The sequence below is a fragment of the Pygoscelis adeliae genome, unplaced genomic scaffold (genome assembly GCF_000699105.1).
Source record: "Pygoscelis adeliae isolate BGI_AS28 unplaced genomic scaffold, ASM69910v1 Scaffold31, whole genome shotgun sequence".
Classification (NCBI taxonomy): Eukaryota; Metazoa; Chordata; class Aves; order Sphenisciformes; family Spheniscidae; genus Pygoscelis; species Pygoscelis adeliae.
The window spans coordinates 2,773,279-2,799,041 of record NW_008824233.1 but is presented as its reverse complement, the minus strand read 5'-3'; the positions used below and the strand labels follow the sequence as shown (position 1 = coordinate 2,799,041).

The window sequence follows — 25,763 nt, the reverse complement described above, 5'->3', positions numbered from 1 at the left end:
CGGGCCGGGCCGCCGACTACCCTGCGGGGTCGGCGGACGGTTTTCTCTGTGGGTTTTTTGTTTTCCCCGTTTCTTTTAACTTTGTTTGTGTTTCTGGCACTGTTCTGAGGGCAGTCCTGCCTCCTTGATGAGCGCCTGGCTTCGGAGCGCCGTGCGCCTCTGAGGTGGAGGTACCCGCCCGTCGGTCGCGGGCCCCTGTTGCCTCCCTACTCTGAGGGCTCGGGGGGATGGATGATTTTACCAGGGCGATTAAACCATCATTATTTTACAATAATGATCGTTTCGGGATGATAAAGCCGGGCCTGTGAAAGATGCGATTCAGCTGATCTGCAGGTCTCATACCCCAAGCAGGTCACGTCCCTCGACACCTCATAAGTCTCTTGATTATCTGAAATCCCAATTGTAACTATCCAGGTGGCTTGTTTGAACAGATAAAGGCATACCTAAATTTAATGAACCTTGCATTAGTATACACTTATATGTATTTTGTATGTTTTGCGTTCCATGTTTGTCCTGGTTTTGGCTCTCAGTGGGTTGGGAGGGCTGCCTAATTTTTCCGTGGTTTCATCAAGGCTTAGACACCGTGGGGTAGTGGTCTCTCATTTTTAAGGTGCCCCTGAGTGTTAATGGGGGGTGAAAGGGGACCAATTTTATATCCCTTGGCTTAAATTTTTTCCACTCAGGTTCTGAACTTTGATTTGAAAACTTTGGGAGTTCACACAGCAAGGAAGGTTGTAGCACATCTTAATCCCTGGACTCTGAAATAGAGCGAGTTCTAGAGTGAAGCTCCTGGAAGTCATCATCCACGTGTCAGTATCTATTCTGAGTGTCAGTTCAGGGTCTGAGCCCCCTTCCTTTACACTGTTGTCACTTGAACCATTAGAGCTGCACGCTAGGAAAAATAGCATTTTCTTGCCTGAGTTACTCCATGTTGCTTTTGAACTTTCTTTATACAGGCAAAGTATATGCTGTCAGAGCTCTGCCTGTGCAGCTCTGCCATGAGCGTGTCATACAGGGCATCCTAGTAAAACTGAAATGTTGCAAGTGTAACATGTATTGCATGTGGAATGCAGAAGGTAAAGGCAGAGGCAATAGTAAGATCTATTTGTATTAGGAGTGTCTGGTGACAGTGCAGGCTTGTCCTTTGGCAGTGAATCCTCTGTGCTGGTAGCACAGACAGTTGTGGTATGTAAAGCCCTGATCAGAAGTATGTGTTTGACATATAGAGTTTGCTCTTTGGTAGGCTGAGGAGTCAGCTCTTGAGTTGCTCTGTGGGCAGTGGTTGAAACAGGTATTCCTAAAAATGGTTGGAGACCTAAGCACTGTGTGTTGCCACAGCTGTTCAGAGAAGGGTGGATGTGTAAATAACATAGATGATATGTTGGATATAGCCAGAATGTGTGTTACTCTTTTCCACGGAAAGAAAAATCGCATCTGAAGTGCTCTCGACATGTTCTGTCCAGTAATGAGGCAGCAGTACTACACTTCATGGCTATGACACACAGTAGCTAATAGCTGTTAAATTAATTCCTTGGAGCTTTGGGATTGGGAGGAGGTGTTGAATATGACACTTAATTGTGAAGTAAGACCTTATGTTCCTGAGTAGCAAATACTGCACCGTTTTCTCTCTATTGCTATCACACAACTGCAGTTGTCTTAACTGAAAGTAAAACACATTTCAGATGATCTTATAAGCAGAAATTGCAGTACCAACTGTCCAAGTGCTAAGTAATCATGAAGTAGGCCTCTGAAAATTCTGCTGTTAGCAAAGTTTTGGTAATAATACATTTTGAACTGCTATTGTCTGCCATCTGCTTTTGCGCCTTCAGGCTGTGCTTTCAAGCTACTCTCTGTATTCATAAAAGGTGGAAACTTTTTGTTTTGTTTTCTTACCTTAAAAAAAGCTGTGATTCTTTTGTAATTTATTTTCTCCAACAACTGGCCTTTGGTTACAGCACCAGTATCATAAGGCCCTTGGTATAATCATCAGAGCCACTACGTTTCTCAGTGTTTTGGTGCGACTGGAAGATTAGTCACTTCTGCTTTCTTGAGAGCAACTGTTGAAAATAGCTTTTTTTAACATTTGAATGATATGCCTTTCATATCTTGAATAATTTCTGTGGTTGACTTCAGACTGTGTTGCATGCCTCACTTTAATTGATCAGAGAGGAAGCTGAAGTCTTAGTATGTTTTTGATCAATATATATTGGCATATGACAGCATGTTTATCAACTAGGAATAATAAATATATATATATACATGAAGGAAATGCTCTGAAGGGCTAAATGAATAATTACACTTATCCCCATGGACCTTTGTGTTCCAAGACATCAGGTTTTGCTCTCTAAGTTCTGCTTTCTCTCCAAATTTGAGAAGCTATAAAAGTGCTTTGTAATCTGAATCACCTACTTTTCATGTTACATTTACTTTACATTTTGAGGTGGACATCTTGCCTTTTGCTTTTGCTATTGTTTTGAGCTTCTAGGAGGTCTTAAACATATTGCAGTAGAGGTTTATTGGTTTGGAATAGCTGAGGTAGGAATGATGTATGGTGTTTCTTGTTTTGAGTCGGTATGCAGTATTAAGCTGTTGCTGTGCTTCATCCCAGAGGTGATGTGTGCTTCAGTGATGGGTAAAATTAACCCTGTAGGTGCTTTATAAGGTATCTAGGGATCCTTTGGGTTGCAAGGATGAAAATATTACTGAGGTGAGGGTTGTGGAAGTCTCCAAAGTAGTTAAGGAAGAAATTAATTTCTCTATGCCCTCTTCAAAAGTGTTATTCTGCCACTGAAGTGAGTATGGGCAACTAGCTTTTTCAGGTTCCTTATTCATTATGTCTTCAAATAATTTCCATTTTAAATTTATGGAGGTTTTTTCTCTTTCTTTTTATAGAACTTACCTAGATTATAGTCCAATAAGCTTCTTTTCATCTTGATAACTGCTATGAGTAATGAGAGATTCTGCAGACATAATTATGCCCTCTCTTAGAGCTCAGCAATTGTTGTGAGCTGCTTTCCCTGTTGCACCAAAACTCCTTGTTGCTTTCTAAGTGAATGAGAAAAGCCAGTTCAGCCTGGCAGGAGGTGTCTGCTCCAGAAAGGGCCTACCTTACTTTTACCGAGCTAGATAGGACCATACACTTCCAGAGCAGATTTCCTCTGCCACCATCTTGACTCGTCTTCCTCCTTATTCTAAGCAAACAATGCAATCTAAGCAAATTGCCTCCCATGTAATACCCGCGTGGCCCTTATTAGACAGCAGTGTGTTTGCTGGGGTGGCACTCAGCATACACTGAGAACGTTGATGGCTGCACACATATAACTGTATTGACCTATTTTCACCTTCATTGATGATGAAGGTAAAAGAAGAAGGAAATTTCAGTTTGAGTATTAAATCCCAGCATTTGTAAAGCTGGCAGGGGAGGAACCCTGACCTCCTTTGTAGGTAGGATGAAGGGTAGTATGGAGATCAGTCGGAATATCGGATATACTACCCCAATAATGAAAGGTAGTATGGAGATCAGTCAGAAGTGAAGGAGATGAAGCCCCATAGTGCCAGTTTTTGTTATCACTGCCCATATTTGTGTCTCGATTATTGCTCTGGGCTCCAGTTGTTTTCTGCTGTTCTTGTCTTTTTACTTTCTGCTTTGCTGTTCTTTCTAATGAAATCTTTGTTGTGCACATTTTAAAATACTGCTCCTCAATTCTGTTGCCTTGTTATGCAATGCCAATTTTCTCTTCCTTTGTTTATTACCTCTTCAGGATTAATTTTAAATACCAGTTTTTTTTCATTTGGTTGGTTGTTTCTAAGAGGAATGATCCTGGAAGTTTTCCATTCCACTTCTTCCTCTGCACTCTATCTGTAGACAGTGTAAAAACTAAGAAAGAGGGAAAATATGTAGCAGGCTGTTTCTTGGATCATGGAATGTGCCTGGGGTAAGGGACATGTGGACAAGATCGATACTTTTATTAGCCAAAATACTGTTATTTTTAAAGAAACACCAAAGTTGCTTTTCATTATATAGTTATCATCTCTAATGCTTAAAAGTATGTAGAGCTTTTTGATCTGAATACTGCCTAAAGGAACATAGCAGTCTGCATTCCGGTCTGTAGGGATTGTCACTGCAAGTAAGGACAAGGGTGGGGGGGCAAGTTAGGCCTGTATAAGAAGAAAGTCCTATTTAAATAATCTACCTGCTGCTTGTGTGACATCTGTCAAGGGAAAAAAAAAACCCACTGATACCCAAAACTTTTAGAAGAACATATCAATGGATGCTTTCACAGCATGTGTTATGACTAGCAGGTGGTATAACATTTTAATTTTGTTTATGAAGGTTTGCATTAATTCATAGACACGTGCATACTCCCTACATTTTAAAACGGATCTCTCTGTATGATCAAAACCTCAGTTATTCAGTGTTTTGATTTGTGGCACTTCAAAAAGTAGTGTTGCAAATAATCTTGCAAATAAATCTAATGTGAACTTTATGCTTGCCAAATACTTTACGTTTTAGTTGGATGTCTATTGCAAGGTGCTTCCTGAAAATCCCATAAGAAATGTAAGAAATTTGACTTGTACACTTTAATCTTATTTAAAATAAAGAAAAATGGTGTTTCCCAAAGGGGAAAGAAGCATGTAGAGGAAAGGTATGGTTTTAAGAGAGTTCTCCAAGCTATGAAAAGAACAGGAATGAACTTGAACGCTCCAAGGATGTGCACCTTCTTGGCCTATAGTAGGATGACAAAGGAAAACTGTCCTTTTCCATTTGAAGCTAAAAATGGTATCTCTGCTGGAGTTTGTTAATTCACTTGCCCTTTTTTTTTTTTTTTTCCCCACTGATTCTTTTTCTTTTATAATTATTCCTTAGGGTGAAAAATTTGGCCCCTTTGCAGGGGAGAAGCGAATGCCGCAGGAACTGGATGAGAACACAGACTGCAGGCTCATGTGGGAAGTGAGTAATCTAGAGTGACAGCATCACAGCTAGCAAAAAGTGTTCTCAGAATCAAGTTTTTATTGTAACAAATCTTCCCCCTCCCAGCTTAAAGATACTGTAGTGAGATTTTGTACTTATTGATGCTTTTAAAGTATGCTTTTTGGGTGGAGGGGGATTGACTTCTTTAAAATGATAAAGAAATAGCAAATGATAGTTTCTAATCAAGGAAGTGTGAAAAATATCAAGTCAAGCAAAACAAAAATATAACAACATTGTGAAAAATAATCTTTTTTTATTTTCCACATTTTTCAATAAGAGTAATTTGAATATGGGAAGATGATTGTAAGTTACTGAGATACTGATTTATGCTGATCAACAGGTGTCAGCTCATAGCTTCCTCCAACTGTAATATAAAACATTTCCTGCTGTGACACTTGTGCTAGGGTTTGGCAACTGTATGGTAAGTGAAGTTTTTAAATTTTAGCAACTTTGTAATGCAATGTGTAGTTGTGACATCTTCAGCAAAATAAAAACCTGGTGCTGTTGGCGGATGAAGGCATAATGAGTTTCAGGGCTCTTCTAAACTCTTTTTATGTGTATTAGGCAGCAACAGTAGTTTATACCCTAGATCTTGTAATTAGGTCTTTAACCCATCCTAGTTCCTGTCATAGCTGTGTTTGCCTGTAGTAAAAATCTGTCTGAGTTTACCAGTTGAGGAGGTTACAATAACTGAAAAATACTCGAAGTAACAACATTTCCAACTTGTTTTAAACACCTGCTTTTCAGTGCTTCTTTTCCATCTTTGTAATCTTTCTTTTCTGCTGTAGTTCTTTAAGCAGAATTCCTTTCCTTTTTTTGTGCCCCTTCCCCCCTTCTCCTTTTTTTTTCCCCCCCGCCAAGCAGTTTCTATTAAATGCATATTTAGTCCTATTTTACACTGAGGAGGGGACTCATTTCCTACTTTCACCTTTCTGTGGTTAGAGGTGGAAGGATGACTGTTATTTTTATGTTGTGTGGCACTGTACAGAAAAGGCTGATGTTTGACATCTGGCTTAAAGCACTGTCTGTGCATTTATTACAAAATAGATGTTTGTTTGAAAAAAAACCTCTAGCATTAACATCGCTGAGCGGCTTATGAAGAGAGCTTAGTATTGATATGGTCTTAGCAGAGCTATAAATAGTTTCTACACGCTGGAACAATGAGTGAGAGAATGCTAAACCCAAACTCAATATAAGTACAGTGAGTGGCAAAATATTCCTGGAGGAGTGTTAACTCAGGTCGGTGAATCCCTGTGGCTTTGTTTTCCCCCTTCCCCTTTGCCCTTTCTTTCTTTTTCTTTTTTCCTTTCTTTTTCCATCTAGAGATTTGCCCAAAATATCCTTTCCCAGAGAGGAGCTGTGGGCAATTCGTTCCCCTGTCTCCTTTGGTTATGTACTCAGAGCAACTGGTTTAATCTTCTTTGTTCTCAGCTGAAAACAAAACAATACAATGTGCTTTTATTACAGATGCTTGCTGAATACACTACATGTTAACGTGCCCTGGCTCACTTGCCTTTTCATGATGTTTGTGCAGGTTATTTTAACTCAATAAAATACTTGAGCTAGAACAAGGTTTTCGGAAGGGACGGTGGGTGGATTATAGCAACGAGAAGGTCTTTAAGTTTGTTGGAAAGCCATAGGATTTTCCAGATGCCTCATTGCTGATGATTAAATGAGATTTATCTGTTTCTGTAGGACAGAAAATAAAAGGCAAATACATGCATTTGCTGATGACACTAATATGACCCCATCGATAGCAAATCAGAAAATGAGGTTTTTATGAGCTGTTCTAAAACCGTTTCATAATATCTTTTTGTAACCTAGTTTTGAGAGCCTTGAAAAGATTCCTGCATACCAAATTTTATGACTTCCTGAATGTTTGAACCCAAGTTGTTCATGTTTACTGAAGTTGATCTGAATGTGAGCTTTATAATATAATTTAAATCATGCTGAGAGTAGTCTTAAGTTGAAAATAGAGACCAGGAATGCAGAAAGTAAAAAGTTGAACGGTCCAAGTAGATGGTTATTCCAGAGACTGTGGGAGGCAATCATAGCAACTAGCCAAGTTTGTGCGTAGTCAGCTGTACCAAAGATATTAAAAATAATTACTTTGAAGACTATTGGATGAAGGCACACTAAAGCCTGACTTCACAGTCTGATGGCAGTCAAAAAAAAAGCGTTTTCTGAGAGGATACCTCAGAAAGAAGGAAAGAAGGCTAAGTAGTAGAGGCTTTTTGTAAGTCAAGTAAAAAGGAACATAAGTGGAACATTTCTTTTCTTGGTATGTGATGCCTGGGATCTGAGCTTCAATTCTGTGGAATAGTTCTCTGTGAGGAAGTTTACCACACGCATTTCTAGTTGTGTAGAGTGTGGTCTGTGATGTGGTCTGTTTTGATCAAGCTATTCCTTTTTCTCCGAGACTAGCATTGTGAGTTGGCATCTTTAAGATGTCACATTGAGACAGAATTGTACACATTCCGTTTTCTTTTGGTCTTTGGGAAAACATGGAACCCAAAAGAATTTATTGGGTCCAGTGATTTTGTTAAATAAAGTTCTGAGGATGTTAGAGTTTGTGTTTAAATTAAATATAGCAGAATGCTATTAGTCTGCCTGTAACTTGCATAGTTTTGAAGAAATCAAAGGTTTACACTTGCTCATTCAAGACATTCCAGAGGATTGGGGTGGTGGTGGGGGGAAGCATCCTTGATCTTGCTATTATCTTTGTGAAGAGCTACATGCTGAAACATTTTATTTACAACTAATGTGAAGGGGGAAAAAACCAAAACCTGTGGTAACCATATAGTTAGGAGTAATAATAAAAAGCCAAGAAAATGTCCAGATGGCTTTGTGCTTTTTCTTTCTTTCTGTGAAAAAAACCACCTCCCCGTTATCCTCCAACCCCCATGTCATTATCTCTCAGACTGAATTGTGTGTTGTGCTAGTTAAGTATGCAGCTACTTGCTGGTGATGAATTGAGGGTTTTGTTCTTATTCTTAGCATCCCACTAACACCTTGATTGTGTGGTGGGATGTGGTGGGATTGTGACACTGCTTCATTGGTCTGTGTTAGTATACTTGGCATAGCAATTTTAAATTATGTGTATTTGCTGGAAGAGCAAGTCCTTTAAGGCAAGAACAGAATAATCTTTAGGTATTAAAGTTCGCAGAAGTTTTTGCCTCTGGAGGCTCAGATGTCGCTTTGCAAAGGGAAGATATCTGTTCAGTTTATTTTCTTTATTGTCCCTAACCAAGAAAGTGGCATTCGTTTCACTACTATTGGATTGTGGCAAGCATATACTTTTGGTGATGACTTTGGCAAATGTTAAAACAGGGAGGGCTGGAAAGACTTAGTCCTTCTTCAAATACTCTGACATACTGTGAAGAAATGTTGGTCAGGATTGGATGGCACATAATGCGCTGTGTAATGCTGAATGTTACATATTTCAGGTTTGGTTTCTGTCTATCTGCCAAGGTTATGTTTTCTTCATTGTTATATTAAAACAGAGAAGAACAGAAACATTGTGGAAATCAGTCTTTCAATGGAAGTTAATGTTCATGTTTATTTATATGAGAAAATGAAATGAACTTATGTTTCTACTACTTAACTCTCATTACTTCTGCAGTGACAATTGTTTTCAGTTAAATAAGCCTGCCTGAAAACTAGTGAAGGCAATAGAAAATCTGCTGTTGGCTACAGCAGCTTTAGATCAGAGCTTTAATGTTTAGGATTGAGGTATGAGAAGTCAAGCATTTTAAGCTAATGGTGGTGTGTTTTTTGTTGTTTTTTTCTTTTTTTCCCCTTTGATATCTTGCCCGTAAAATGTGGTTCTGGCATAGGAAGGCTTTTACATACAAGGCATTAAGTTGAATTATGTCCTGAGTTTCATGATAAAATAAATCTTAATTTGAAGAATTCTGTGTTTGCTCTCAAGATGAATGTAATATTAGAAATCTAGTTCTTAGCAATGTAGTCTTTGTTTTTTCTGTATGAAGACTACCTTCCCAGTCATTACTCCTCAGATAGAATTTACATTTAAAATTGTTTGCTTTTAATGTTTTTGTGTGAATCTTTGTTTAATTTTCAGGAATGTTTTTATTTTTCTCATTTCTTAGACAAATGCATCTGGATGCATTTTTACGCAAGTTGCATTTAAAATAACTTTTACCACACGTAACAGTCAGACATTGATGCCCTATCTCAGTTGCAAGTTTGTGTCCTACATTTTCAATTTTGTTGAATTAATCCCCACTGGGATAGACAGGTGTCCATAGTAGTTATTAATATTCTTACCAGTTTGTTTATTTAGCTAAATTTCATTAATCAACTCTTTTAAAGCTTGATTTAGTCATCTTTATTCATGTTAAGTGTATGACTTTGTTTTAATTTTAGTGACTTTTGGAACAGGCACCTTAATGATCATCTGGTTTTGGTGATGAGAAGAATCCACTCTGAAAAGTGACTGAGAATGTTAACCTCACATCTTCAGTTACATGATTTATTTAAGATATTAGAAAGTATTAAGGTGTTGATATGTTGAGATGCTAGTATTCTAATCTGAACTTGTTATAGAAGATCACACACAATTTGCTTAAGGATTTGGGTAGCCTTCCAGTGAACGTGAAGTTCAACCCTTCTTGTGGAAGCTTCACAAAATCTTAGCAGAAGTCCAGGAATGAGCTTTCTGAATCATTCTGTCTCTGACAAGGTCAAATAACGTCATGAAGCAGCAGGAGCTTCATTAACATGAAAAACTGTTGTTCTGTATTTTGGCTGAAGAAAAATGTAACATGCTGTCTATGTCCCAGTACTTCATAGTGAGTAAGCAAATCAACAATGGCTGCCTCAGGTTTCCTTTGCAAGTGTTATTTTAATACTTTCTACAGCAATGTTAAAATGTGTGTTTCTACTCTGCAGTGAGCTCTGTGACGGAGGTCTGAAAGTGAAGATGCAGAAGTATTGCATCTAGCTGTTTTATACTATTAACAATAAAAATCATGTTTTCAGCTAATCAAAAAAATGCAGTGCAGAAAACAATACTTTCCTTTACGTGATTGTTTGAATGAACATAGATTTGAAAATGGTTTCCAGAAAGCGGACGGTGTGTTTACTGCCTTCAGCAAAGATAACCATCTGCTTATTTTCAGTGAAGTTTTTTTTCTTCTTCTCTTGCCAGGTGTGCGTGGTGGAGCGTTTGCAATTGCACTCATAAGCATTTTGAAGTAGCATACATGACAACTTTGAATGTGTTTTGAAAATCTGGAGATAATTTCATTGCAGCATAAAAGGCTAGCAGATGGAGTAGTGCATGTTGTTGATGGGCATTGCAGCAGCTTAGACACTGTTTAGGCCTGTGTAGGGTTTCATATGGTAGTTTATACAATGACTAGGGTTACATTTTTTTTCCCGAATACTTGTACAGTGACATGGTGTTTGTTAATGTGCCATAATTCAATGGTGTCCTGATTGACCTTGAGGTAAAACCCACTGTGTCGTAACAGTGAACGTCAGGTGTTTCATCTTACTGTGAAGACATTTGACTAAATTAGTTCAGTGACACCTTTTGTGTTGATTCTCAGGAAGATAATTCTTGGACACCTTGGTTTGAAGTGCTCTTGTGTCTGGTGCATGCTTTGGATACGTGTATGCATTTTAGGTGTTTGATTGTAAGAGAGTGACCAAATATTGAGGGTGTTGAAGTAAAATGGAAAGATATCTTGCTGTGGGTTTTCAGGCATGAATTTGAATCAGTCTTGCTCTAGGCTCATGCCAAAGTCTGCCTGTACTTAAATATGAAACAAATTGCTACTTAATTATTTAGCCTGGGAAATCAAAGGTGACTGCATGTCTAGTCACATCGCTCACTGGTAACAGAAACTCCACGTTATCTGCACTGGTTACAGAAGCTACAGGAACATCTTGGTCTCAGTGGTCGAAAGGGCCTCAGCAATAAATGGGTCCTAGACCAAGATGGACTATTGAAATACAGCAGGCAGCCTCAACTTCTGTGGGTTTACCCCTTTATTTAGAGGAAATAGGGATAAGGTCCTGTTTTTAAACAAACTATTATAGTATGACGTCATCTACTGGTGGCTAGGCTTTTGAGGTCTATTTCTAGCTCTTTCACTGATTCCCCATGTTAACCGTAGGCATATCATACGATCCTTCTAGGTCTCTGTTGATTTATGAAGATGACTGAATCTTTTATGATTTAGCAGTGGTCTCATGACTTAAGAGCATTTTTAGTTTGGTGGCCTTAGAAAATCAATTAGAAATACTTTTGTACTTGAGTTCAGGTCCTGTTAAAATAGTTTTTAAAATCCTTTCTGGATTAACCGCTGTAGCTTGAGGATCTTAAGGAACACACCTCAACTGAATGATTTTGCTTAGTTCAGGTAATACCAACTGTATAGAAACTGGGAAAATAACATTCAAACATGGAATTATTCATGTAGAGAGGTGACAGGTTCAAATGTCACAATTTTGAAACACAAATATGTTTACTAGCATTGTAAAATTGATACTACTTCATAAAATTATCAGGGAACCTCAGTCTTGTAAAAATCTTTTCCCTCTATTTTAAATACCTTATAACTATAAAAGATTGTAACAGTTCAGATGTGTGGTGGAAATGCAGTAATTTGCTTGCAGATACATTAAGAAAATCTTCCTTAAAGAATTTTCTACTTTAGTTCGTGATATACAAAAGTATTTTTCATTTCCTCTCCCTGAAAGACATCCTCAGTTTTCCAACAATTTCCTGCCAGCAATAGTTGTGGTAGGCAGGTTGTCCTGAAGATTCTTGGAGTGGTTGGGTGATTGGAAAGGAGTCTTCTGGGAGCGGACTGGAAGCTTTGTTACAGAATGAATCCTGTTTAGTTCTCCAGGTCTTGCATGGAGTAAGTGGTAAGGATATGTGTGGGAATATTTGTAAAAGAGGGTTCTCAGAAATAAAGCAAGCCAGGAAACCTTATTCAATATGGGAAGCTTTTTTTGTTGTGCTCCAGAAATGTACATGCCGAGTCCTAGTTCTGTGGTGTAGAGAGGTAAATTGCAGTATCTTTAAGTTTCTTGTGGAGCACATAAGCAGCTTGACACTGTCATCCCATTTTCTTCCCTTGCTGTTATAGCTGGTGCAACTGCCAGGGTTGGGGAGAGATACTAAAGCTACACAGTCCATTTCTTATGCTTTCCAGTGTCACTGATGAAGGAGTGCAGGAGGGAAAATTCCTTGTTGCTGTGGTTAGCAGAATTGTGTGGACCTACAGTGCAATGTCTGTCTTAGTGACAGCCATCTCTGATCCTGTCTCCTTGGATATCAGAACAGATTTACAGACAGACCCAAGTGTATTTCTTGATATATCTTCTAATTAAACTGATTTTCTTGTTTGGTAATCATGCCACAAAGCAGAAGGATGACTGAGGACTTTAGTGGACTGTTATTGGAGGGAGCACCCTTTGGGACATATTCCAAACTTCAATTTGATTCATTAATAATTCAATATGGATGATATTTAGGTGCACTTATTTTAAACTGAAAATGTAGAGTCTAGCTGTTTATTTCATTTAACTACCATGATTAGCTTGTACTGGCTTTGAGTTTGAGAAGTACATTTGCAAAGCAAGAGCTGGTTTTTTTTGTTTGTTTATTTAAAATATTGATTAAGTTTGGGATTCACTGCCATGGTGCTCAAAGATAGGTCATTCATTTAGGAAACTCGCCTATCCATGCAACCAGTGAGAAAAGGAGTGGTAAATGTCACCAGTCTAGTCCGTGTTAAGTACAGTGTTTTGACTGTTTTTCTTGACTTTTCTTCCTCACATCTGTGTACTTGATGCAGCATTATTTCTTTACGAGGTGAAAAAAGCAATAGAAAATATAGCACGTCTTTAAGGGATTTATCGTATTCTTTTATCAATAGTTTTCTTATGTGTTAAGTTTTTGCTTTGTGTTTGACATCTCTTTATGGATTGGCAAGGACTGAGAAAGCACAGCTGAGATGATCGTGTCTCATTGAAGTGAATATAAATTACTCTTTTACAATTTAAGGATCAAGCAAATGGAGAGGAAGAATGGATGAAAAGATAGATAGTGTAACGTATAGTTTTTATAATAGGATCTTGATTGCTTGTCTTTCCAACTCAAGTCAAGATCTGATGGAAACCACCCATGGTGGGCTTCTAAAACCCATACTTTGGAAGCTAAATCATAAAGCCATTAGCTTGACTTTAATTACTCAAAAGATGCTAATCTGCAATGTTAACCATTTTCACTCAAAGTGAGGTTCTGATCTGTGGATTACCTATTTAGAACTGGATGATTAGAATCACAGAATCATAGAATCGTTAAGGTTGGAAAAGACCTCTAAGATCATCGAGTCCAACCGTCAACCCAACACCCCCATGCCCACTAAACCATGTCCCTAAGTGCGCATCTACACGTCTTTTAAATACTTCCAGGGATGGGGACTCAACTACTTCCCTGGGCAGCCTGTTCCAATGTTTAACCACTCTTTCAGTAAAGAAATTTTTCCACGTGTCCAAATTTATTACAGTAAAATCAGTGCAGTGCTTCTGCTTGGCAGGTGGCTTTTCAGGAGCTGATTAGACTGTTAGCATGTATTTTTGTGTAAGTTTGGAGCTTGCTTTTATGGTTTGATTGCACTCATTCTGCCCATGTTCCTAATGAAAACTATGGTTCCAATAACGAGCAGGCGTTGCTTCCCAAGGTGATAGTCACAGAATGACAGAATGGCTGAGGTTGGAAGGGACCTCTGGAGGTCATCTGGTCCAACCCACTTGCTCAAGTAGGGCCACCTAGTGCCAGCTGCCCAGGACAGCTTTTGAGTATCTACGTATTTGAGGATGGAGACTACACAACCCCTCCGGGAAACCCATTCTGATGCTTAGTGATAGATAATATTGTTTCCAGGTGCATTTAAATATGTAGGTTTGACACTTTTCACTGTGGTTAATCTTTATGTTTGAAAGTAAAACAACTTTTGAAGTTTGAAATATTGGCACTTTTTTGTGATGTGTCCTTCTTAAGATATGATGTCTTACTTTGGAAGAACAGTAATAAATTTTGAAGACTTTTATTAGTTTGCAGAACTACAGTACGGTTTTTTTTTTGTTTTAATACGAGAACAACATGCTGTCACCAGCTATTATTGTAATGGAATACAGTTTTTTCTTTCTAATGATATCCTAAATGTTTAGGTAATTTAAGCAGTCATACTGAAGAAATATGATATTGCATCTATTAGAAACAAATATAGCAAGAATGTGAGCAATTTAAATACAAAGCCATGAAGACAATCTAATTTTGATCTTACATAGCTGAAATCCCTAGCTTGTAGGAAGTACCTGCTCTAGATACTTCTTGTTGACAGATGAAAAAGAAAATATGCTCATTGTATAAATAAATCACATGGAATAATAGTGTCGCTGTATGACCTTTTTGCATGGCGCTCTGTCTTCTGTATCAGTGGAGATTCAAATGATCTATTATTTAAAACAAAACAAGCCATTTTTTATATGGCAGTGGCAGTTGTATTTTTTTCAGCAATATGTCTTTGTGTTTTGAGGGGGAAGAATGACTTGGTTAATATTAACTTTCTATTTCTATTGTTTCCATTTTTTCACTGTAAGCTGGAATTCTGTCACAGTCATAGAAATTCTATGGATCTGTAACGATAGCCAAAAGCTCCTGATATGGAGATGACGTATCTTGTGTGCGCAATTCTTTTTTGAAAGTGGCTTCTTCACTTAGTGAACAAAACCTGAACATGTTTGTTTCCTCTACTAAATAATTTACAGCCCTTCACCTACATAGTATACTAATCTGTTTACTGAAATAATCTCCTATTCTGATAAAATTTCAGCCAAGCATAGTTTAAGACTGACTGCTATTCATTGAGGCTACGTATTTAAATTTCCTTTAGAGAGGCATATATAAAAGATGTTCAAGTGAACTGTAAAAGAGGATACTTGGAATGAATAAATGCAATTATATTGGTCCTTGATCTGAAGGCAGATCTCCATCTGAGGGCAAGATGGATTTTGCCCTTGCTAAAGGAAAAAAACCCCAAAAACCTAAAAAACCAAGCCCATAGAAGACTTGAAAGGGAAATGAGGAATATGGTTTTCACAAAGTATTTTATAAGTTTCTGGGATATTTAGGATTGGTGTGGGGCAGTAAGAGTTAACAGTACTGAAAGCTTATCTACTGGATTTGGAATTTGTATGAAGAAGAAAAGTTATATTCGGTGATAAAGAAGCAAAAAGAAGATTTAGTGATGGAGTAGTGGGATGGGAATGGAGACAGAACTGATAATTCAGGTTGGAAGTTGGTTGAGCAACTGGTACGATTACAGAAGAGGGAAGCAGCAAAGATAGTGGAAAAGTTGAATTCAGGTTCATTACGTATTCTGTTTGTAATGGGTGACAGTTAAGGTTGAGATGCTTCTGGAAATGTGAAAGTAGGCAAAACTAGATGGATTTAGGAATTGGCTGTAGAGGGTGAATAGGATCTGGTAGAGCATAATAAGCAAAAGACAAGTGAGTCTAGAAGAATATCAAGTATGAAAAAAGGAAGGGAAGGGTGAAGAACTGTCAAGGTAAAGATCACTGAATGGACCATGGGTGATTGCAGGAATACAGAAACTCATGAACAAGAGCCTGAACTCAGTGGTGTTGGAACCAAATGGTGGTTGGAATAGCACAAGATTAGAGAACATCCTATCCTTTTTGTCCAGAAGAAAGTTACTGTTGGCCTTGTCTGTAGTGTCAGCAGAAGAGAAATGCTGCAAAATTAGTTGGGGAGTGAGTTAGAGGACATGTATAGGTTACAGAAGAAAATGGTCCACTCTTGGACAGTGTGTTGGAGAAGGAAGGTAGGACAATAATAGTGAGTTGTGAGGAAAGGAAAAGGAATTGGAGATAGGAGAGCTTACAACCTTAATTTGGAGAAAGTAATGACAGACAGACTGAATGACAAAAGACAGGAAGGTAGAAGAAGAATAGGAATAAAATGCTGGCATCAGAACACGTGAAGGAGGAGAACTCAGAAAGGAAAACTGGAAAAGGGATGATAGGGTTGGAATGGGAAAGGACCTCTCAGGTTGTATCGGTTTCTGGTAAGATGGTAAAGAAAAAGAGGACTTGAAGGAACAAAGAGACAGGAAGGAACACGAGCACCAGTGACCATACCGTCAGATTAGGGAGACCCAGGAGTCAGTCATAATACTTGTTTGCTAAAGGAAAGGCTACGAAAAGAGAGGGGGAGCTCAATAAAGGAAGCTGACACCAGTTGCTGGATTTGAGTGGCCCCCCTATTCTGAGTTGAATAAATATGCTTATAGAAAAAGGTGAATGTGCACCACAGCTGTGAGTACCCATTGAACGCAAGATTCACTTGCTGAGCACAAGCATGCCTTAGTGTTTTACATGTTTGTGTGTGTTTGGTAAACAATTTTAATTTTGCTTGATTTTGTATTTTAATGTTTCAGGTTCGTGGGAGTAAAGGTGAGGTCCTTTATATCCTAGATGCAAGCAATCCACGCCATTCTAATTGGCTGCGTTTTGTCCATGAGGCTCCATCACAGGAACAGAAGAACCTGGCAGCCATCCAGGTAGATTTGGTGGATTCCTACCATTTGCTTCCTGTTATTGATTTACTAATTTGATCTCCTCTTTGGTCTTTGTCTCTTGCAGTAAAATTGCAAAATCTGAGTAGCAAGCTGCTTTCCTTTTCCTACCTTTCTTTTTTGGAAGTGAACTCTTGTGCTTAAATGTAATACCATAAATAAGATTGATAGGATGAAAGACCAAAGAGGTCCTTAGAATCTGATATTCTTTGAAAGGTTTATGTTAATCCACTGTGATGGAATTGCACTGAATCACTTACATGAACTATTTCTCCTGGCTTAAAGCGAACTGTTTACATTAAAAAAAAAAAAAAATTCCAGAGTAGTTAACTCACTACTGTAACAACAGTTTAATTTTCTCACTACAGCCTTATTCAGTCAAGTTAAGCTTTTGCCAGAATGTAGGTGTTTTCTTGTCATTGTGGAAATTAAAAAGATAACTAGGTAACTATATACCTGGTTGAATCAGGACTAATGATTTAGAGGCCTAGTTGTGTTTCATGCTGAACTCGGGTATGGGCTTAGGTGTGCGGAAAGCAGAATCATGCGTTTGCTTTATAGTTTAAAATTTAATAAAAAGTGTGACAGGTTTGAAAGCAAGCATGGTGCTTAAAATATTCCAGTAGAAAACAGAATTGAAGGATCTAATTATCTGATAGGATGATCAGGCAGTGCTTGAGGGTAAGTTAATTAAAAAAGATCCTTTTCTTTTTCTAGTCTTGGCTGTGGATCTGAATTTATCCAGCTTATTTTTACATTTTTATATTTGTCATTTGCAGCATTCTGTGATAGTGAGTTCTACTGTTTTAATTACACATTATGTTGAAACATGCTTCTGTTTTTCTTCTACAAACTTCTTAATTTCGCTTGATTCCCTAGTCCTTGTATAACAGTAAATAATTACTTTATGTTCATTTTTCTATGCCATCCTTGATTTTGTAGAACCCTACTATATTCTTTCCCTCTTATTTGACAGCTCTTTTCTCAAGCTGAAGAGTCATAGTCTGTTTAATCTTTCCTTTTTGGAAGCGTTCTGTGACTTGGCAGAATGCAACAAAGACAGCAATATTTTTCTAGTTACAGCTATTGTCCTTTTGGAGATTATGAAAGAAATGAACTATCTGCATTTTTTTTTCCCAACACCTCAGTTTTACAGTAAAATAATTTCCAATTCCACATAAGTAAGAATTACATAGCTGTGTTAAACTTTTTGCTCAAAATGTATACTTTCCAAAATGTTGTTTCAGGCTAACCCAAGCTATTTGCTGATGTAATCCAAATTTGCAAAAAATTAGGAAAAGGAGAATTATTTATCAGCATTTCTTAAAATGATTATTCTGCTTTTTCATCATGAGATGACTTTTTTCTAGGATTTGCCTGCAGGTCCTTGACAAAAGAATTTAAAAACAGAATTTATTTTGAGGCCAAACAAAAAAAAAATTATTTTTCCTTGCCAAGAAAACAAAATTCGTTTCTGGTGAAATAAAACAGGGAAAAAAAATTATTTTAAAACTACTAAATAGAAAAAGAATACTAGTAAAGCCCTAGCATGTAGTTCTGTGAAAGATGCATTACTGCTGTTCTCCCCCCCGCCCCTTCCCCTCTATTCGTACTCAGTGGCACTCAACACTAGTAATTTAAATTTCTGTGTTGATGACCTGTCCAACTCCTTAAATCTCCTGCTCACCAGAGGGACTGTTTGCTTACTTGTATCTTTAGCCAGCACTGCCCAGTGAGATTGCTGCTGCAGGTTCCCCTGCAGACCTGGTGTCAGCCTCCCTCCGCCCATCCCAGTTGTGAGCTTTTCTGTGATTTCCATTCCGCTGTTGTATCTGCTACCACACCTCTTCTGCCTGGCTTTTCTTCCTTTATCGCAGTAGTTGAATGCTACTGTTAGCAGCGTACTGCCTTGGGAAACCTAACTGGTTATCAGCCAGCCTTCACTTGATTTGCGCCTCCTACTTTCCACAGCTCTAGTTTTACTGAATGTCAGTCTGTGACATTCCATCGCATATCGCTGGCTGAACATGACTGCAATTTTGGGACTGATATTGTTTCCTTGGACCTTGTTGCTGTTCCTGTTTTAGGTCACTGTGGACAGCTTCATCATCTGCTTTTCCTCTGGGCCGGTACTCTAGGTTGTCATCTTTGGTTCAGACCTCTTTAGGTCTTAACATCCAGGCTACAATTGAATTTTGAGGAATGGATAAGAAAGAGCGTTCACTGTTCACCCATTGAGCAAAAACTTGTCAGCGCTGACTGAATGGCTGCTTTATTATGCTTTTTCTGATGTGTATGACAAGTCAGTGGTTAATTTAGTACAACCACTGCCTGGGCAATTATTTCTGGATGTTGTCCTTCTGTCTTTGTCTCTCAGTTATACTAAGTTCTAGCAAAAGATTTGTTGTCCTGCTTATAGTACCAAATATGAAAGGTCCTCATACGTGAGGAGTCCTAGGCGTGTCAGTGATTAGCACGCCAATCAGTGCGCAGGCAGTGTGATAGCAAATTACAGTCAATGTTAGCAAATGCAAAGTAAGGTTCACAAGAGGGAGCAGTGTGAACAATTAATGTTCATTATTATATTTTAAATAAAACACTCAGTAAAATGACCTGAACTTCTGAATAAAAGTTTTAATGGACTATCCAGTGTGTACCAGTGGTTTTTTTGATAATGAAAATGATTATTTAAATCAAGAAATTGAAAGAAACTGTTATGTTGTGTTGCATAATGTTGTACCTTGCTTAGAGTGTGCTTTGTGCATGCCTTTTTTTAAAGGATCACACTGGAGTTAAGATGGTTTAAAAAGAAAAAAGAGTGGCAAGAATATTCGTCCTATAAAAGCTTCCACAGCAAAACATTTGGAAAAATTACAGGGAAAAATAGAATAAACATGATCAGCATGTACAAAATGATGAAAAGTATAGGGAAGGCAAACTTACAAAAACAAGCAAAAATTTACTAGCTTATCTCATAGGTTTGACTTATTTCATGGGTTGACTGCAAAATATGATTAGTTCATCATAGCTTAATTTGTACGCAATGATCATGTTTAGACTCTGCGCAAAATGCTTCCTGTGGTGAAGAAACAACTTAGAGGGCGTGGGATTTTTTTTTAAAGTTTCATGGGGGTGTTTTTGTTTGGATTTTTTTTTTGTGGTAGACTCTGTGCAAAATGCTTCCTGTGGTGAAAAAACAACTTAGAGGGCGTGGGATTTTTTTTTTTAAAGTTTGGTGGGGTTTTTTCTGTTTGGATTTTTTTTTGGGGGTGGGTGGGTGTGTTTTGTGGTGGTTTTTGTGGTTTGTTCCCCCCTGCCCTTCTCCCTCTAATGCTCCGTATTTTGTAAAACCCTGGTTCTGGTGGGAGCTCTTGGTGGTGTTGTGGGGAGCGTTTTGGGCACTGAGTTCTGCCTCGGCTCCCAGGTGGCAGCTGTGGTGTTTGGGTCGTCTTTGGCTGGGAAGGCACAGGAGGTATTTTTAACAGCTGTGCGGTGAGTAATACCACTGTGTGGCTGCTAGAGAAGGACGGAAAGGTTGGAGGGTACCTGCCTATGTACCAATAGCTTTTCTGAGCGTTTTGCACAGCTGAATTGCTGGAGGCTTCTCTAACTTATTTCAAGTAGTAATTGAATAGTTATCCTCTACTATGTTTAAAGTAGCTTTAGAATTACAACTTTTGCATTAACAGAAACTGTATGAATTGTAAACTCTTTTGCCCTGGGCTATTCCTAGCGATTTAGTTATAAATATGACTTCTGATATGTAGCAAAAATGCATTGTAATTATCATAATCAAAAGGAAATGGCTCCTATCAAAAATACCATCGTTTTTGTTTTTTCAGTTTTTAGGCTGGTAGAGTATTATATTTTCAATATTCCTTTATCCAGAATGGATAAGTTTATCTGTTTGTCAGTTGTAATTTTATTAAATGCTCTCTGCTGGAGGTTACTATGCAAAACAGATCCTGTTGTTAACACAGGAACTGTTTTATAAACAGAATTGCAGCCAGCTAAAGCTTTAAATTCAAATATTTTTTCATTAGCAGGCAGACACTGAGATGGTCTGCTGTAGCTTAGAAAACAGTGAGTTAGAATAATGAATAGCAAAAACTAATGTAAAGGAGGATATTTACTGTGAGGTGGTAGAGTGGTTTAAAGTCGTATTTCATAAATGTGTGTTAGTGTGCATAATTCAATGATGTCCTAGTTGATCTTGAGGTAAAAAAACCCCTGTGGAGTAGCAGTAAATGTCTTCAGAGGAAGATTAGTATGTGAGAGGCAGCGCTGTAAGAAGTGTAGTAAAACTGGACTATCTAAAAAGCAAGAGTGAGAGGAGAAGACACAAGGAAAGCAAGCACAAACTGTTGGGTTAGGCTGCTTAATAAATTTACGTATTACAGGACAGTTTTCAGGACTACCTGAAACTTACTGATGACTTGAGTGCTACAAAGGAAAGATTAATTTGTTATGCAATGTAAGAAGTAACATGAACATAGTTGCTGACTTCCTGCATGCTCAGAGGGGAGAACTAGAAATCTGCTTGATTCTTGAATTTTTTTGGGGGGGAAAAGGAGAATTTTTTAATTCCAGGGTCATACGCATTTATCTGTTGTTCAATACATACTAGTGCTGTTCAGGCATTCTGTTACTGAAGAATTCAAAATGAGAAGTTTCTGAAGAGTGAAATAAATGTTTTTCTCCATGAGATTCCTTGAACTATACCTATTACCTTTTTGATTTTTGCAATAGGAACCTCAGCAACTCCTGGCAACTGTGAGTGTGAAAATCATTTAGACCCTTTTCAGCACTGAGATTACAGAATCTTTTTTTTTAATTTAAATGTAACTCATTTCTGATTTTAGGCTCTCTTAATACTAAGCTGGCGCGCAGAGTGGTGATATTAAGGTTCAAAAAAATCTACCATTCTTATCTCTCCATGGATTTCTAAGGGCCTCTCTTCCCAAGTTTTGCTATCACTAAGTGCTTTTTCTTGCTGAGATACCGTGTTATGAGGTAAAAATTTGGAATATGGCATTTGTTATGAGCACTACAAATTTTTCTTAAAAGTGTGGGAAGGAAAAAAAAAGTGTTTTAGACTGTGTTAAATAGTAACTTTTAAAGGAAATGTAGTTGTTGTCATCTACTTGTAGTATTTTAGATGGGGAGCAGGGTGGAAGAGAGGCACGTGAAGGGAGGAAAGAAATCCCTGCAGAACTCAAATTCTGGATACTTCAGAGCACTGAACTGCAGGCGTGTCTGGGAACGTAAGCAATTTTAAGACAGCCAGCAATAAGGAAGATGAATGTGTTCGAATATGTGCAGGAAGACGTGTGCTCACGTTCTCTGCCAAATCAAAAGGGTCTTTACTTTTTTTCCAAAGAAGCCAAGGCCTTTAAGAGGCTGAGTTATTGGTCATCCAAAGCATCCTGGTGATTAGATCCTCCTCATGCTTGCTAATTACTCTGGCCCTACTACTTCCATTTGTATCTTCAAATATTCCTGTTTGTGGTGGGGAGTGATCTCATTACATTTGATATCAATGGAAGTCTTTTAATTGCATTTAGAAGGCTTTGAATCTAAGTTGCTCGGTCAAAAGCATGCTGAACAGCTCCTGGAGGTGTTGAGCAGCATCAGGTGCATGGACTTTGCAAGTTAACAGAGAGCGCTTGGCATCTCTTACAGCGTATAGTGCCATACAGGATGGTTCACTGCTGTTGAAAGCTTGTTTAGTTGCTGAACTCAGTGGTTACTTGTGGCAGTGAAAGTCACATATGTGAACTTCTGTATATGTTTTACATGGTTTTAAGTTTCACTAAGCCAGCATTTCTTAAAACAGTGAAATGCCACTTTAGTTAAAGATATGTTTGGAGTGGAACGCTAAATCTGAACATCTGTAAACTTTGGGGAAAATTGGGATTTAGATCCAAAATGGAAGCTAATGCCTACTTTGGCTTCCTCCTCTTTTTGAGTTGAAAAAGGGTAAGAAATTAAAAATTAAGCTTTCTCAATAAGCATAAAAAATGCAGGGTCACTCCTGTGATGCTTTGGAAATAAAGAATGGAGTGAGAATTGGTATTACTGCCAGTGTGGTTAACATTCTCTGCAACAGACGCGTGCTGAAAGCAATATTCTCTAGTTGGATTTGTACAAGGATGTTGTGGAATAGTTGAAGAGAGCATATATTAAAAGTGAAGTGTTCTGGATGATGAGGCAGGGTGTACCCTCAGCAAGTTTGCTGATGATGCAAAACTGGGAGGAGTGGCTGATACACCAGAGGGCTGTGCTGTCATCCAGAGGGACCTCAACAAGAAATGGGGAAAAATGGTCCAACAGGAACCTCATGCAGCTCATCAAAGGGAAGTGCAAAGTCCTGCACCTAGGGAGGAGTAACCCCATGTACCTTTACGTGCTGGAGCCCAAGCAGCTGGAAAGCAGCTTTGCAGAAAGGGATCTGGGGTTTTTGGGTGCCCAGTGCCAGAGGCAATGGACACAAACTGAAACTCGGGAGGTTCCCTCTGAACATTAAGTAATACTGTTGTTGGGTTTTGTGTTGGGTTTTTTTTTTGTTTTTTTTTTTTTAATTGTGAGGGTGACCGAGCACTGGCACATGTTCCCCATAGACGTTGTGGAGTCTCCTTCCTTAGAGATGTTCAAAAGCCATCTGGGCATGGTCTTGGCCAGTCTGCTTTAGGTGACCCTGCTTGTGCAGGGCGGGTTGGATGACATGACCTCCAGAGGTGCCTTCATTCTGTGATTCTGAGAGAAGGTATAACTAAAGTTGGGAAACCTGTAGATTTCCTCTGTAAAACCTCTATAAAAAGAAGGATGTAAACACATCTCTCAAATCTAAGCAAATGGACTATATTTTTTAATTGATGGTTTGTATTTTCCACAGAACCTCTCTAAAAGAGACTTCCAAGAGTAAGTTGCAGTGTCTCAGTTCAGGATCCTATAGGTTCATTAATATCTGTCAGTACTGGCAGGGGTGCCCTACAGGGCACATATAGGCCACATGCTATTAAAATGCTGCTGACGTCAACCTTCCCAAGGCAGGGGAGGAAAAAAAAGTGTGTTACTTTTCACAACAAAAGCTTTCAGTGAGAACAATCAGAAGTTTCAGTGCTTCTCTGTAGAGCCACCAAAATTGTGATGTTGCTGGAATTAGTTTTTTGAACTTCCGCTTTAGTTTTTTGTTCTCCCCACAGAGAAACAAGATTTTATTTTTAAGCTGGAAGATTAGAAAATGTGTACTGAATTGAAACATACAGTTTAAAGGGTGGGAGGGATCTGTTTTGGCAGTGGGGGGGGAGGAAAAATCTTCCAGCTCTCATTTGTATTGCTATTGTACACATCATTCAAATTCTGAGGAGTTTAACTGCAAGATTTGGGTATGTAGAATCATTACTGCAGTAAAACATGTTCTTCTGCAGATGGGAAACTAAAAGCAATGGCTTCTAATTTAATGCAAGATAATAACTGTAACCAAAGAATAAAGAAGAAAAAAGTCTATCATAATACAGAATATTCAGCTGGAAAAATATTCTAACCTTCTCTGTGAGCTGTCACTAAAAACTGCAGTATGGCATAAGGATGCAGGGAAAATGTAGGAATTGCCGTACAGTTTAACCTCGTGCTCTGTTTAATCTCATGTTCATGTCTCAAAGGTTGTCTACCTTAACACAAAGGTCGGCTACCTTAACGTGCAATACAGCACAATAGGAATAGAGCTGAGGCTTCTCTCTCCTTTGTGTGTGGTTCAGGTGCTATACCTCGGATTAGATATAGTCTTGGTCCCTGGGCTGAATGTCTCCATTACACGTGTGAGTTATAGGTGTGTGTGGGTGTTTGTTTTGTTTTGGGGTGTTTTTGTTTTTTGTTTTTGTTTTTTTTTTTTAAGAGAAGTCTCTCTGGGATCTGTCTGCTTCCTGGCTGATGAGAGCCACAAACATGCTGAGTGGGACAGGGATACGTGCCTTAAACAGTCAGGCATTTTCTGATGTGTGAACTAGTGTGAAAACAAGAAAAGCTTCCCCCAGTCTCTTTGTGCCATCCATTTCCCCTTCCTTGCTTGAGCGGGGCAAGGGTCTGTTGGTCCCCAGCAGCACCTCTGGAAGTCTACCTTGCTTCACCCACTCTCCCCCAGGGATACCTGATCTGCTCTCCCTCTTGGGAAGGCACCATTACTCTGATCGTGTCTTTCCTGGCAGTGCATGCCCTCTTTGACCTTTCCTGTGCCTGAGCTTGTGGCTTTGTCTTCTGCCACAGCCCCCAAGAAATCACCTCCACACATTTCCTGGATTGGGGTTTCTGCCCTCACAGACATTGCCAGGATTGGTTTTACTTTGGCAAACGTGACACCCTGGAGCTGCAGGCAAAGAGCAGGAAAGGGAGCGTGCTTGTTTGGAGAGGTAGCAAAGGAGAACTGGCAGAACAGGTAGGCTGAAGAGCTGGCTTGCTGCCAGGAAATTGGGTGTAGAGGGAAGCCGGGTAGCACTTTAAGAGGAGTGGTTGTGGGCACAGGGGGAAACTTGGTAAAGATTAGGAAGGCTGGGTTGGAGCCAGCTGATCAAGCTCTGGAGGATGGAAAAGCCCTACTCTCCCTCAGGTAACACAAGACTATCTGCTTCCTCCTCCTCCTGTGTTTTCCGCTTTCAGGAGTGATGACATATCTGTCTTACACTTTTGGATGAAAGTGTGATGGGCTGTCAGTGCTTCTTGGCCCACGTTCCCTCTCAGCCTTCCCTCTTACAAAGCACAAGTGAAGGTGTGTAACTGTGTGGAAAAGCCAAGAATCTGAATGGGAGAGGTGCCTGTAGTGGAGCAAAAATGGGATAGCAAGAGCTGTTGGAACAAGAGAATTGTATTTGCTGGGTAGATCAGTGTGGCTCGTAGCTTAAAAGATGACAGTCAAGGCAGGGGATGAGAGAAGCTGTCCTGGCTTCGGCTGGGATAGAGTTAATTTTCTTCCTAGCAGCTGGTACAGTGCTGTGTTTTAGATTTAGGATGAGAACAATGATAACACGCCGATGTTTTAGTTGTTGCTGAGCAGTGCTTACACTAGTCAAGGACTTTTCAGCTTCCCACGCTCTACCGACTGAGCAGGCTGGAGGTGCACAAGAAGCTGGGAGGGGGCACAGCCAGGACAG

General features: G+C 38.9%; 1 protein-coding gene across 1 annotated transcript in view; it reads left to right on the top strand.

Moving 5' to 3' along the window:
- Positions 1-25,763, top strand: part of PRDM5 (PR domain containing 5) — a 93,769-nt gene that overhangs the window by 4,597 nt on the left and 63,409 nt on the right. Inside the window, exons 2-5 of the mRNA XM_009334946.1 lie at positions 684-734; positions 1,347-1,352; positions 4,868-4,951; positions 16,480-16,602. Coding sequence (XP_009333221.1) covers positions 684-734; positions 1,347-1,352; positions 4,868-4,951; positions 16,480-16,602 — 264 coding nt within the window. The remainder of the gene's footprint in view (positions 1-683; positions 735-1,346; positions 1,353-4,867; positions 4,952-16,479; positions 16,603-25,763) is intronic.